This window comes from Passer montanus, unplaced genomic scaffold, assembly GCF_014805655.1.
Source record: "Passer montanus isolate IOZ18808 unplaced genomic scaffold, ASM1480565v1 scaffold2, whole genome shotgun sequence".
NCBI lineage: Eukaryota > Metazoa > Chordata > Aves > Passeriformes > Passeridae > Passer > Passer montanus.
Genome location: NW_024366591.1, coordinates 9,865,427 through 9,878,631, shown reverse-complemented (window position 1 = coordinate 9,878,631; position 13,205 = coordinate 9,865,427). Strand labels below are relative to the sequence as shown.

The 13,205-nt window shown below is 38.2% G+C and overlaps 1 protein-coding gene across 1 annotated transcript in view; it reads left to right on the top strand.

The window, feature by feature from the left end:
• The window catches only part of NID1 (nidogen 1), a 53,397-nt gene that overhangs the window by 26,910 nt on the left and 13,282 nt on the right, over positions 1-13,205 (top strand). Inside the window, exons 10-14 of the mRNA XM_039706830.1 lie at positions 895-1,038; positions 2,132-2,260; positions 5,058-5,201; positions 5,964-6,086; positions 12,619-12,843. Of these exons, the coding sequence (XP_039562764.1) occupies positions 895-1,038; positions 2,132-2,260; positions 5,058-5,201; positions 5,964-6,086; positions 12,619-12,843 (765 nt within the window). The remainder of the gene's footprint in view (positions 1-894; positions 1,039-2,131; positions 2,261-5,057; positions 5,202-5,963; positions 6,087-12,618; positions 12,844-13,205) is intronic.

Sequence of the window (13,205 nt, the reverse complement as noted above, 5' to 3'; positions counted from 1 at the left end):
TTTGTAAGCAATTAAGGGCAGTCATCCATTTTTTTTACCTTGCCTTAGCTGGGTGTTAATCAGTTAAATGAATTAATTTGATTATTTGGTAGCAGTCCAGATTCACCAGTGAAGGAGAGAAATGGAACTGTTGAAAATTTGTATTTTGACTTGAGAAAGAGTATTTAAGTGATGCTCTGTTCTTGAAATTCACTGGGGTTTATGTCTAATTCTTTGAAATACTCTCAATACACCACCTTGAATCTATTCCCACTTGGATGCATGGAGTATGTTGTTTATCTTTACCTAATTTATAATTCCTCTATTAATTTTTTGGGAAGGGCATTGTCAGAGAAAAGAGCAAAAGAGGGGAATGAGATTTACCATGGATGAGTTTCTATAATTTGTCATGAAACATGACATTTTATCTTTGAATTGTAGGCTGCTTATGAAAGGTATTTTCTTGGATGAACTATCCAAGCTTTCACTGATATCAGAAAGAAAGCAAAGGGACAATTTGAAAACGTACACCAAATGCGTATAAAACAAGGCTGTGCTCACTTTTGTTTGTTACAAAATAAAGTTCTGCTAATTAAATTAAGAAACCATGCTGTTAGGAATCATGTTTTGAGTCTTTTGTCAGTGACTGGAAAATTAATTTTCTTTGTTTTGTTCTTTAGAGAGTTTTTTGTTTTTGTGGCTCTTTTTTAACTCAGTAGTCCTTTGTACAAGTAACAAGGAATACAAGTGCTATTAAACACATATCTAAAATATCACTTGCAAGGCCCTTTCTTCCTGATGCAAAAAAAGTGTTTCCTTGTTTAATGTGTGTTATGAGCAACCTCCTTCCTGGCCTTAACTGGGTGCTATTACTTGGACAGAGTCATCAAGGCTAAATATGGTCTCTCTTGCCAGATGGTTCTGCTGATATTAACCGGAATCCTTGCTACACTGGCACTCACAACTGTGACACCAACGCCGTGTGCCGTCCGGGAACTGGGAATCGTTTCTTCTGTGAATGTTCGATCGGCTTCCGTGGAGATGGAACTGTTTGTTATGGTATCAGAAGACTTCAATACATTGCAAAATGAAAACTTATGTAGAATTTATTTTTCTTGGTGTATATTGACCCTCAGGACTAGCCGTTTCAGCAAAATGAGCTGCCCTGAGCGGCTGATTTTAAGGTTAGAGGGGTGCTGGGTTTGATTATCTCAATAATCAAAGTAAGTAAGTTTGACTGTCTTGAAAAGTGTGTTTTCTTATCTTGCAAAGAATCTTTCCCACCCAGTTCATCTTTTTATAAAACACGTGGGAATGTAGTTGTGAGAAATTTACTATAATGCTAGTTCTGGTTAAAATGAATCAACTAGCTTAAAAGATCTCAAGGGAAATGAGAAATAGGAAATGCACATGCAGACAGAGCACAGATATGTGCAATTCATTGGAATAATCTTTTTCATTATCTACTTTGAAAATCCATTTCTATTCCAAAAGACTCATATTTCCCAGTTCTGTCTAGCTCTGTATTGCTAGTGTATTTGGGTTTTGCCTTGCAATCAAATCACAGCACTAATACTCATTTTCAAGAGCTGAAAATGTGTGTTAATGAATTGTGTCATCCCTATTAACTACATCCCTATTAAAAGTTTGGGGGCTTTTAAAACCCAAAGCACAACTCTCCTCCCACTCCAACCCTTAAATCAAATTGCAAATGAAAACAACAGCATCACACTATCCCTTACAGTCCTCTGATGCTGTGAGTTGGGCAGCAGTGGATTAGAGATGTCTATGGATAATGAAAGGGGAAGGAAGCCTTTCCTAGAGTTCATGCTCCCCCAGTAGTTATTGCTTCTGATCACCTAAGGCTGCATTTTCTTTGGCTTCTCTTTCTTCTGCAATTTTCCATGGCATCCCCTTATTACCCTATGATAGAACTTCTGGTTTGTTTTCTTCTTTTTGGTGCAGATTAGCTGAGGACACAGTTACCTCAAAAATTATTTTCAGGTTATTAATATCTCTGAAGAGGTATGGTCTATCCTATCTGTGGCCTGAGTACAGAAGGCTGCTATTAATCTAAGTTCCCAAGTTTCTGATTTCTGGCATCCATATCAAATGCATTTTTATAATAACCAAGATCCTTTTAATACCCTAGATATTGATGAGTGTTCAGAGCAGCCAGGGCTGTGTGGCAGCAATGCAGACTGCAACAACCAGCCGGGAACCTACCGCTGCGAGTGTGTTGGGGGATACCAGTTTGCAGCAGATGGGCAGACTTGTGTTGGTGAGTTTCATGTTTCTGAAAAGTGTTTCCCACCAGCCTTTGGGAGAAAAAACAGTGCTTCATAATCTGTGCTGATTTCTAGTGTGAGTAGAGCTCAGGAATTTGTGCTGCAGCTCATGACTACTGAGTTTTTCCACATTTTCTAAGTGCTGTGTTTTTGACTTTTTGGGGGTTTGCATTTTGCTTCTTAATCCACAGTTCAATTTAACAGATTAAATTTCAGTTACAAATTCATCCCTTGGACAAGATAGTGCACAGCTCTAAACCAGTGTGTGTTGGCTATTGCAGTCTTATTCTTAAGTGGTAATTTATCATGATGAAAAGGAGTTGTAGCTGCAGATCACTTCACTGTTCAAATCTTTGTAATTTGGCTTGTAGCTCGTTTTAATGGACCATTAAATATCAAATTCGGTTGAACTAGTTTATTTTTCTGTAATTTAAAAACTTTTTTCTGGAGGAAGCCCGAGTTAATCTCTACTTGCTAGACAAAGGTTGTCCTAACAAGGGATATCTTTTCTTGCTCCTCTTTGTGCCATTTTTCACTAAAGTTGTAGAAATTCCTTTTGGAAAAAGGAATCCACAAATGGTAGATAGAGGAGGGATAATGACAAATAACAAAAAAGGAATAATGACTCTACCTCTAGAGCTGCAACTGTCAGGATAGGTTGGAGATAAGATTTTTTTTTCTTGTTAGAATTTTTATCTTTGCAACCTGACAGTATTTCTGTACCAACAAAACCTATACACATTCTTCCAGTGTGCCTGGAAGCCTTATATTTCCAGTATGGCAGGAAGTTCCTCTTTCTTTTGGAAAGAAGTGATAACAGCTAGGATTTTTTTGCTTCTGCTGTGACAGCTTTGTGGTGGAAGTTTAGCTACCCTTTGATCAGCTAATGCATCCAGGTCACTGCTCATCATCACCAAGACTGTTCTTCAGCAAAGACTGAGGAGCCTTCATCTTACAGCAGAGAGTTGCATTACTTTCCTTGAGTTTGTGACTTTGCATGCTGTGTATTACACTCTGTCACGAGCCAAATTTCTGTGTTCCAGTAAGAATTACAATTCATGTCTGTTCCCTAAGTCACAGTGCACCCTAAGTCTCTTTGTTGCAGAACAGTCAGAAAAAGTAGCTCCTTCTACCAAGGCCACTGGAAGGGATAGAGTGAGATGTGGAAGAGCAGCTTTATGTTCCTTCCATTATGTCCAACACTGAACTTTTGTGACTTGGACCTGAAAGGGAACATTCTTCCCTCCAGCCATGACCTCACCAGCTTCACTCTACCACTTTCCCATGAAGCTGATGTTCCACTTTTAGCAAGTGCTAAGTAATTCCTTGTCCAGCTTGAAGGATTTCAGTTTGATCCCTTCCTTCAACCAAAAACAAATTGCATTTTTAAGGCTGAAGAGATAGAAGATAAACCCTAGTTTCCCAACAGATTGAAAATAAATGTAATGGTAATCTTTTCACAGTAGAGGGTCTTATAACCTACCAAGAATTTGAACCCCAGAAGGGGCAACAGCAACCCTCTGTGCTTTTGCAAATTGCTCTGGGATACCAGTTCTGACTCAGCTCCTTTGGAACCAGCACTTTTTTTCATACCAGCTGTGTGATTCACTGAGTAGCTTTATAAGAGAGTTGTAAATAAATCTTGTCCTCCTATTTGTAGGATGAGAAACAGAAAGACTTGGAGACTCCCTTTGAGCTCCAACTCTTACCATATGTATTTATAATACTGGTTTTAATACATTACCTTTTGATCCAAAACTTACTTCATCAAATAAAGATATTAATGATTCTAACAATGATGTCATTTCCTTCAGAGAAACAGAAAAAAATAGTGTTTTCAGATATGGCTCTGATAGAAGATTTTTGTTATTTCCCTGCTGACACTGTGGTAGTTTCCATCTGTGTGCTGTGATGAAATGAACATTGCAGATTCTTGTCTTGGCCCCCTGTCAATTGTCATAATTGCTCGTGTAAAGACAGCCTCAGTGTTACAGCAGCCTCTGTTAGAACAGCTGGAACTATGTTCCTAGATGTACACACTGCACACCCTATTTTCAAGCCCAGAATTTTTTGTAGTATTTTACCTCTTCCTATTTCAAGTCCCGTAGTTTCCTTCCCTGTTCTCTGATGTAATAGGTAAGTACAGGTAGAGCTCCAGCAGCTTCGTGAAACAATTTATGTGCAAAGTAGTGCAGTGCCTTCAGAGCCACAGCTGTCAACATGAGAGAGTTATGAAAAGCTGCAGGTCTGGTCCCCGATCTCTCCAGTAGTTGACAAATGTGTTTATCTCCCACTGAGTGAGTCACAGCTCCTATTTGTTGCCAAGTGACAGCAGCCTTGGGTCAGTACTAGGTTAGTGTAGCAGGTCATACAAAGAATTCCCAATGCAGTGAACTAGCCGCTTAGCTAGCATGTGAGGTAGCTCTGTGAGATGCCTTACATTTCTTCAATCAGTACTCCTTTTCACAACTAAAGCTGATAGGGATATTAGGATCTGTCACTATGGTAGCCTTTCTGCCCATTCTATATTAACAAGCAACCTGTGAGATGCTGAGGACAGTCAATCCATTGTAAAACACTAATAAGATTTTACACCACTGAAAGGGGAGATTTCAGAAAGAAAAAAAAAAAATCCTAATCCCCAGAGCAAAAAACCCTCAGTTCCTTGTTTCCTTTCTCTTCTGTAATCTTTCACAGATGTTGTTCTCTTGCATGAACTTACTATGAGGCTTAGACTTTGTGAAGGAAAGTTCAGAGTTTCATCTGCTCTCTTACACGTTTAACCTGCAGCTGTGGAGCACGAGGTGAACCATTGCCTGAGGGGCACACACAACTGTGACATTCCTCAGCGTGCTCAGTGTGTGTACACTGGAGGGTCAGCCTACATCTGCACCTGCCTCCCTGGCTTCTCTGGAGATGGGCGAGCCTGTGAGGGTGGGTAGCGCCATTTATTGTGGGGCTTTTATACTCTGCACTGCACTTCTGGGCTGGTCTTTGTCATGTTCTATACCTACATGTTCTTTCAAGTAGGAAATGTCATAGTCTGAGTCCCCCAGGCAGGAATTTTCATTAAGCATTTCTCTTTTCCTCCTCTCGCTTTTGAATTTACTCTTCAATGTTTGATTCATAGAAGGTTCAAGATGAGATAGCTGCAGGAATTGCAGTAGTTGCAGCTGCAGACCTTTGTCTGCTGCAACTGTTTGCAAACTGTTTGTTTGTATTGGTTTAAATTACTAAGGTGGTGAAACAAAATGCTATAATTATGTAAAAAAAAAATTGCATTCTGTTTCGTGTCAGTCTAAGTGCAGTGGGGGAGCTTTACCTAATTACATATTGGAAATATGACTAGTCAAATCCTACTTCTCTTGCTATGTTAAGTCATTTCTTCAGGAAATATGTGTCTAAAATAATGTGTGAGTTAATAATGTTTATTACCCGTTAGAATAGGAGAATCCTGGGATTTGCTGAGACAGAGAACCTAAAATACAGGCATGCTTCCCCTTCCCCTTCTTTGGCTCCTTTTTTTTATCTCCCTTGCATTTCTGTACTAGATGTATATCCAAATAACTGTCTGTATGTCTAATCTGATACCCTAAAATAGGAGCCTGAAAATGTGACAGGTTTGTACTTTATTTCATCACTCTGATTTGTCCATCAGAAGGAGCAGTCACCTGAGATTGATCTTTTCTTTTACAGATGTAGATGAATGTCAACAGGGCCACTGTCATCCAGATGCTTTCTGCTACAATACTCCTGGGTCCTTCAGCTGCCACTGCAAGGCAGGTTATCGTGGGGATGGTTTCCGATGTGTGTTAGGAGGTAAAATTCTATAGTTCTTGAAAGTTGGGCCAGAAATATAATTTGGGATTTGGAGGATATATATCTTAATTTGGTTCCTTTTTGAAACACAGTGCCTGCTTCCACAGTGGTGTCTTTATGCTTCTCAAGTCTTTCAAGTTTAGGACTTTACCAAGCTTGTGTCAAAACTGTATCTTGACTGCTATCACTTTTTCATTATATCCTGTTCAATGTCCCATTTTATGTTTTGTTTATTCTATTCCCAGCAGTTTTCAGCCCCAGGCTGATACTATCTTTTGAAGTTGCCTTGTGTAAAGGTTTGACCGTGGGGGTGATTTGGTTTGCATACTCAGCAATCACTTACCATAAAATATCTGGAATTGTTGGCAATGCAAATGAATACAATATTTACAGGAGAAAGGTGAAAAATGAGACCAAACTCACAAGGCTCTTGTCTGTAGTAAGATCTAGATGCCTGCATGCCACATACAGCCTGTGTTCAAGAAAGACTTCAGTTTCCAGCTGGCACTTACTTGTTTCTGTATTTATCCAGTTTATTCTCTATTTAGGAGGAAGTTCTTTGTCCTCACACTTCTATTTCTCCATTGTACTTTGAGGCTTGAAGTATAAAACTCATCTCAAAGGTGTGCCAAAAAAAAAAAAAAAAAAAAAGAAAGAGGAAGGAACATTGGAGCACAAAGTAGTGTTATTATTTTACTTTAATTCAACAGCATGGCAAACTTATGGGACATCTCTCAGGTTTTGTAGATGGTGAATCTTTCAGCCAGGAAATAAACCCTAACTTCTCAGTATATTCAGACCAAATTCTTCTTTCTCGAAGATTCTTGCTGGTGGGCATTTCTCAACAGACTGAATCTCAAACTGTGCAGTCAGGAGTAACAAGAATATCCCAGAGCAAGAAGGAAAGAATGGGTTTGGGTGTTTTGGTTGGATTGTTTTATCATTATTTAATAGTGTATGTGGTTGCTTCAAAGTGCTTGGCTGTGTGGCATGATATTACTACCTGAGACTTAACATTTTTATTTTGTCTCTATATTCCCTAATTCTAAATTTCTGACATTTTTTCCCCCAATTGGATGCTGAGCTTTTGAAACCAAAAAGCAAAGGATTTCACAGAGGAAAGAAAAAAAAATCACAAAGTTGATTCTAGTTTTAGATCATATTTACATGACATTTCACCATTTGCACAGTAACATGTTATGTGAAATCACCCAGTGCTTGAGGTTTTATATGACAGGTAAATTTCAGGAGGCTTTCAAGTGTTTAATTCTGAGGCATAGCTTTCACCACTTAGTCAGTCTTTTAATATTATTTTTAACTAACATTTCATGCACAATCACCCATGTGTATTTTCATTTTAGTGCTAGATGAATGAGGAACTAACTGGTGTTTATGACCTGTGTCAAAATATTTAGCTAACTATCCAGCTGATAAAAACAAAATTATTTCTCCTGGAGGAGAAACTTGATGTGAATAACTTGAAGCAGATCAAACCTTAAAGCTTCCAGCTCTTCAGGCAGAAATGTAGAGGCAAAAATATTGCTTTCATGTCTGCCACATGCCCTTTGTAGATGAAACAGGTGGTTTGGTAGACTGATATTTGCAATCAACCAATTAACTTTATTACAGGGACGCAATTAATTTCTTCTGAGTATATGTAATGATTTACTTAAGTAGGAGGGTTGTTTTATTATTCTTAACACCTTTTCTTATGCGGTGTTTAGTGTGTCTACTCAACTGCTAAGCACATGGTATTATTTTGTAGTTACTTTATTTCCTACTTTTCCTGAACACTTTTTCACTTTCTGTGCTCAACACAATTGTCTGAAATAGGAATTTTTCCATGTCACAATTTTAATAGCAGTAACAAAATATTTCTAAGAGTTTTGTATATACTCTTTTGGTGGGTGGAGATCTGCTAGGCTTTGTCAGTCTTCATATATGCCTCACTGATACTCTTTTTAATACAGTTTTGTATTACCAATAGAAGCCAGGCTTTTAGAAACACGATATCAATTATCTCCTCTCATTAAATGTTTTGAGCAGTAAAAAAAAAAAAAAAAAAAAAAAAAAAAATATCTGATTAGATAAGAAGTCTCACTTTTTGCTGTTTTTAGAAAAAAAAAAAAAAAAAAAAAAAAAAAAATCTGATTAGATAAGAAGTCTCACTTTTTTGCTGAATTGTGACTGAAGTACAAAGTATCTGTGTTGCTGAGCTAGTCTGCAGCAGGGGCAATGTTTACAACTTAGCGATTGCTCCCTTCTTAGAGTTAATAGAACAATAGCTGCCCTTGGGGTGTCATCTGCTGCTAAAGCTTAAGTGCTTCTAGAATGGATAGATCCATCAGTTAATCATTGCCAGGGACAGAAAGAAACTATAATTTCTGAAACCTCACAAAAGTGGTTTAGTTTACTCTAGCATTCGATTTGTAAAGTAAGTTGCTTCAGAATGGAGATTGCAGACTACAGCTGTATTGTATTCAGCTCTAATTAGAGACCCTTTCCCCCATTCGATTTGTAAAGTAAGTTGCTTCAGAATGGAGATTGCAGACTAAAGCTGTATTGTATTCACTTTTTACCCACTAAGGTTTTGATCTAATAAGCCTCAGCATAGTAACTGAAGTTTTTCCTGGTTGTTAATAGCATGGAAAGTTTCATTCATTGAAATACTCAGTTCTCTTTGCTGTTCTCTGTTCCAGCCCATGTGTACAATTACTTGCTTGTTTGGTGTCTTTATTATATGAAACCTACTGTTAAATCTCAATGGCAACTCTTGAAACAAGTAGTCTAATGAGAAAAATGGATTTGAGTCACAGACATGGGAACGTCTGTAGGAGTGAACCAGCAGGTTAATGAAAGAGTTAATGATGCTGGAATGTCCTGCTGCTCCCAGCTATTAAGAAAGTCTGTACTTCATTATTTCCTCACGCTTCATTTTTCCATTTCAAAAAAAACAGATGTCTGAGTGTTTCTACCCCTGCAGACCCCAGACACTGTTTACTAAACAGAAACGAGTCTGGATTCTTGGAACTAGGAACTGTTAAGAACTATTCTCTGATCATCTGTGTGCAACCGATTTCACATGAGAAATACACTTACCAGGACAAGACTGTAAGTGAGGAATTACAAAGGAAAATGAAGGGACAAAGGGAAGCTTTTTTATTCGGGTTTTTAATTTTTTTTTCTCCAGCATCTGGGGACAGCAATTAAAAATGTTAATATAAGTCTTTGAATAAGAGAAGTCCGAACATCTCAGTTTCTCATCCTTTTTTTCACCTTCCATCTTTTTTAAGAGCAATGCATAAATAATTTTCTACATTGCTGCTACAAGAGCAATATGCTATGGCTGAAAACTTCCTTGAATATTTGTATATGGCTTTAATTTGTTTTTTTATCCATTCTGTTTCTTTCTCCACGTATGTAAGAAATGTGTACGTGTATGTTTTTCATCTCATCTTTCCATATTTATGCTACTTCCATTTTCATTTTTACAAATTCCATAATCTATTTCAGTGACTTTTAAATTCCAGATTTCTTCTAGTAATTCATGAATCAAGTGAAAAAAAAAAGTTTAATACTCATCAAATACAAATTGAGTCTTCTGAAGAAGGATAATTTAGCTGGAGTTCAGGATGCACCATTCTGTGTATCTAGTCTGACTTATACTGTGTTCCACAGGACACAAATTCTTCATTGCACCTTAGTTCTGTGTTCTGCTCTACAGCTTCTGTCTTAGGAGCGTTTTTCTGCACACTCATTCAATTTCTCACTGTTCTTTTGAGCTGTGGTTGCCAGAGCTGGATGCAGTATTTATTGAATCATCTCCCCAGTCTCATACTCTTCTCTATGCCTGTATATATGCTGAATTCTGTTTTATACCCTCTCACAAAACTAATCCTGTCCTAATCTTGGCAGTGTCAAAACAAGGAAAGGAGTAAATGGAAGTGTAGTGTTAAAGACTCTTCAGCAGACAGTTTGTGCTAAGTATTTCTAAATGTCCCTACAGAGCTGAGCTGTGATCTGCTGATAGCTTTTTCAGGTTGTAATTTCAAAGATTAATCTAACTTTAGAGGCTTGTCTACACAGTTTATTCCAAGAAGCATGACTCTACATTTACATCCTATCCTTCTCATGTGGCCTGTTTCACTTCCACAAAAGATGCAACCTATGGTTGTATATCTTCCTCTGGAATGCAAATGATGGAATTAAATTTCTTCATAGGGAGATTTACAAGCAATACTAAGGCAATATGGGAATTTACCAAAGATACCACTACTTCGTGACATTTGACTTCTGACTCAGATTATTTCTTTCAGTTTTTAATTATTTTTCAACTTAAGTGCTTAGTTTCAAAAATTATACAGTCCTGTAGGCATAAATAGAGTGCCACAGGAAAACACGAAGCTATTAGGTCAGTGTATTACCTTCTGGAGTCAAGCATTAATTGAACCAAAACGCAATGAGGATGGGGTTTTACTTGATTTTACACCCAATGCTGATTGGTAATATTTAAATGCATACACTGAAAAATATTGTAACTTGAACCTACTGTTAATGAAAAGCTGATGTTCCCCTTGCTGTTTTTCATCACCAACGATTACCTAGGTCCTGCTTTTACTGGTTGTTTCATCTCCGGCAGAATGAACTGGTGTAATCATTTTTATCATCATTGACATATAATTTGCTTTGCCTTTCAAATATGGTTTTCAAGACTGGTAAGAACCCCCAAAAGTCAGGGCTAATTACCCTGTATATGGAGCCTTGAAACAGGCATGGCTTGTTTTTCATTTGCCACAATCAGGTGCAGTAGTAGGTGTAACAGCACCGTTACACCAGGTGGGTGTTATTTGCTCCTGGCACTACCAGTTGAGTTTAATGGACTGTTTCTTCATGCCAATTAGGAGTTCAGAGAACTCTCCTAATCCTAATTATTCTGTATTTTTGAAGAGCCTTGACTGGATGAAATACTACAGTATTTATGTTAAGGCAGGCTCACTAACACACCACGTTCAGGCTGCTGTATAGAGGAAACTTACTGGCTCTGAGGTTTGTGTTTGGATGCTGGCTTAAGAAGTAGCTCTTGTGCTACCTAAGTATGTGCCCTTTCTTGTTACTCATTTTGTCTAGCTTGTGCTGTTAGCTCATCAGGGCAGAAAAAGTGCTTTATTTGTCCTGTCAATCTGATCTTTCAAACTCTGTCATAGCTAAACTAATTTCAGAGAGTTAATTAATGCAATTTAAATCTTGTGAAATCAGAGCATCTTCTCCTAACCTCACTAAGTAAAAGGTATGGCAGTATAAGCAGAGTAAGCAGACTATTTATCCCAACCCACTGTCATCTGTATCCAATATTATTGTGCCTTCATTGTTGCACAAGCTACAACACTGGACTGTTTCAATTCAGGTTTCTTTAGGTGCCTCTTAGCTGTAAGCATAGTAATCCTGATCTTGATTCAGAGATAAGAAACAAAAAATGGAGACTGGATTATTAAAGACTCCTCAGCAGACAGTTTGTGCTAAGTATTTCTAAATGTCTGTAGAAATCATTGACAGGGAAAGGGTATTCTCCCATAATTACATCTTTCTCTCCCAGGGATCTCAAGTTTGTGATAAAACCAAACCATATTTCTTTATCTGGAGAAGGAAATATATTATTTTTATTGTATTATTTTAATTTCATAGATATATTGATCCAGATGACTTTCCCTACTGCATGATAGATAATATAATAAGAAGGTGTAAATTTTAGTTCAGACTATTTTGTGAAATTGAAACATAAAGAGCCAGATCCCTGAATGTCCTGATCTGACATCCAAAAAGTTTCTTTCCTTTGTAGTCTCTGCAGTAATATAAGTGCATGTGATGTAGCCAATGTGCATGGTGTGTTTCTCTGTGCTTCAGCAGTGAGTGGACAACCTGTCCCTGCAATTTCTTTCTTAGATCTAGAAGAATCAAATGAGTGCTCAAACTTCAGAACTGAACTTTAAAATGAATTCCTTCACCTCTTAAGATCTGTAGAGAATTTGGCATCTGCCTCATTTTGTGGTTTTCTCTTGTGGCTTTGAAGGGAATCTCTTTGCACAACTTTGAGCAGTACTAAAAAACCTTCAGCCACTGTAGGGTCTGTTTAATTAGTCTCATTTTATGGCCCATGGATAATTGCCAGTGAGTAGACATCAGGGTCAAAAGTCAGACAGAATGTTCTTGCTCATCTGCTTCAAGGAGAACAACCATGTTTTCAAGCTTCTGTTTATGACCCTTTATGAAGGAAAATGCAGGGGACTTGTTCTCTTTTAAACTAGGCAGTGAAAGATAAGTTTCAGGCAAATGTGTCACACTTACATAGGGAGGCTCATTGAAGTTGTTCTGAAGTCACATGCCTTCAAGGTTTGGAATGGTGCCATGTTCCACTAGAGGTAAAAATTCTTGTCTATAGGTGGTCAGCATATGTTAACTGTTAATGGACTGTAGTTATTAGCTAAAACAGAAATATTCACTGGGGTTTGTTTTGTTCTGTTGTTTTTTTCCCCAGAAGCAGAAAAGACCAAATGCCAGCATGAACGTGAAGTAGCTCTTGGCAGTGGAGGTGCTTTCTTCCCGAGGGATGTAAGAGTTGGTCACTTCATTCCCCAGTGTGATGAGCATGGGAATTACCTACCCACTCAGTGCCATGCTGGCAGTGGGTATTGCTGGTGTGTGGATAGGGATGGAAATGAGATTGATGGCACCAGAAGTGGTCCAGGAGTTCGACCACCATGTAAGTGGCTGAAGCAATTGTTTCTTGTGGGTATCTCTCCATTTGAGTGCAGTGTCTCCCAAATATGGGGCTTAGTCCTTCCCTGAGATACAGCACTGTCTTGGAGCAATGCAGATTTCTGCTGTCCCAGTGGTGGTATGTCTGGTGGTCTTCAGTGACCCCCAACACACACTTTTCCTTCAGCCAGGGCATCTGGACAGCTGTGGTAAGCTTCTGAATAAGAAGGTTTTCTAGCTTCTTCTTTGCCTTGAAATGGTGAGAGGCTCAGAGAGTCTCTGCCCTCTGGGAGCTGTAACAGCTGCCTTGCCTCAGGAAATTAAGGATGTTCCTTCCTACGTCTTCCTCACTTCAGCTGCAAAATA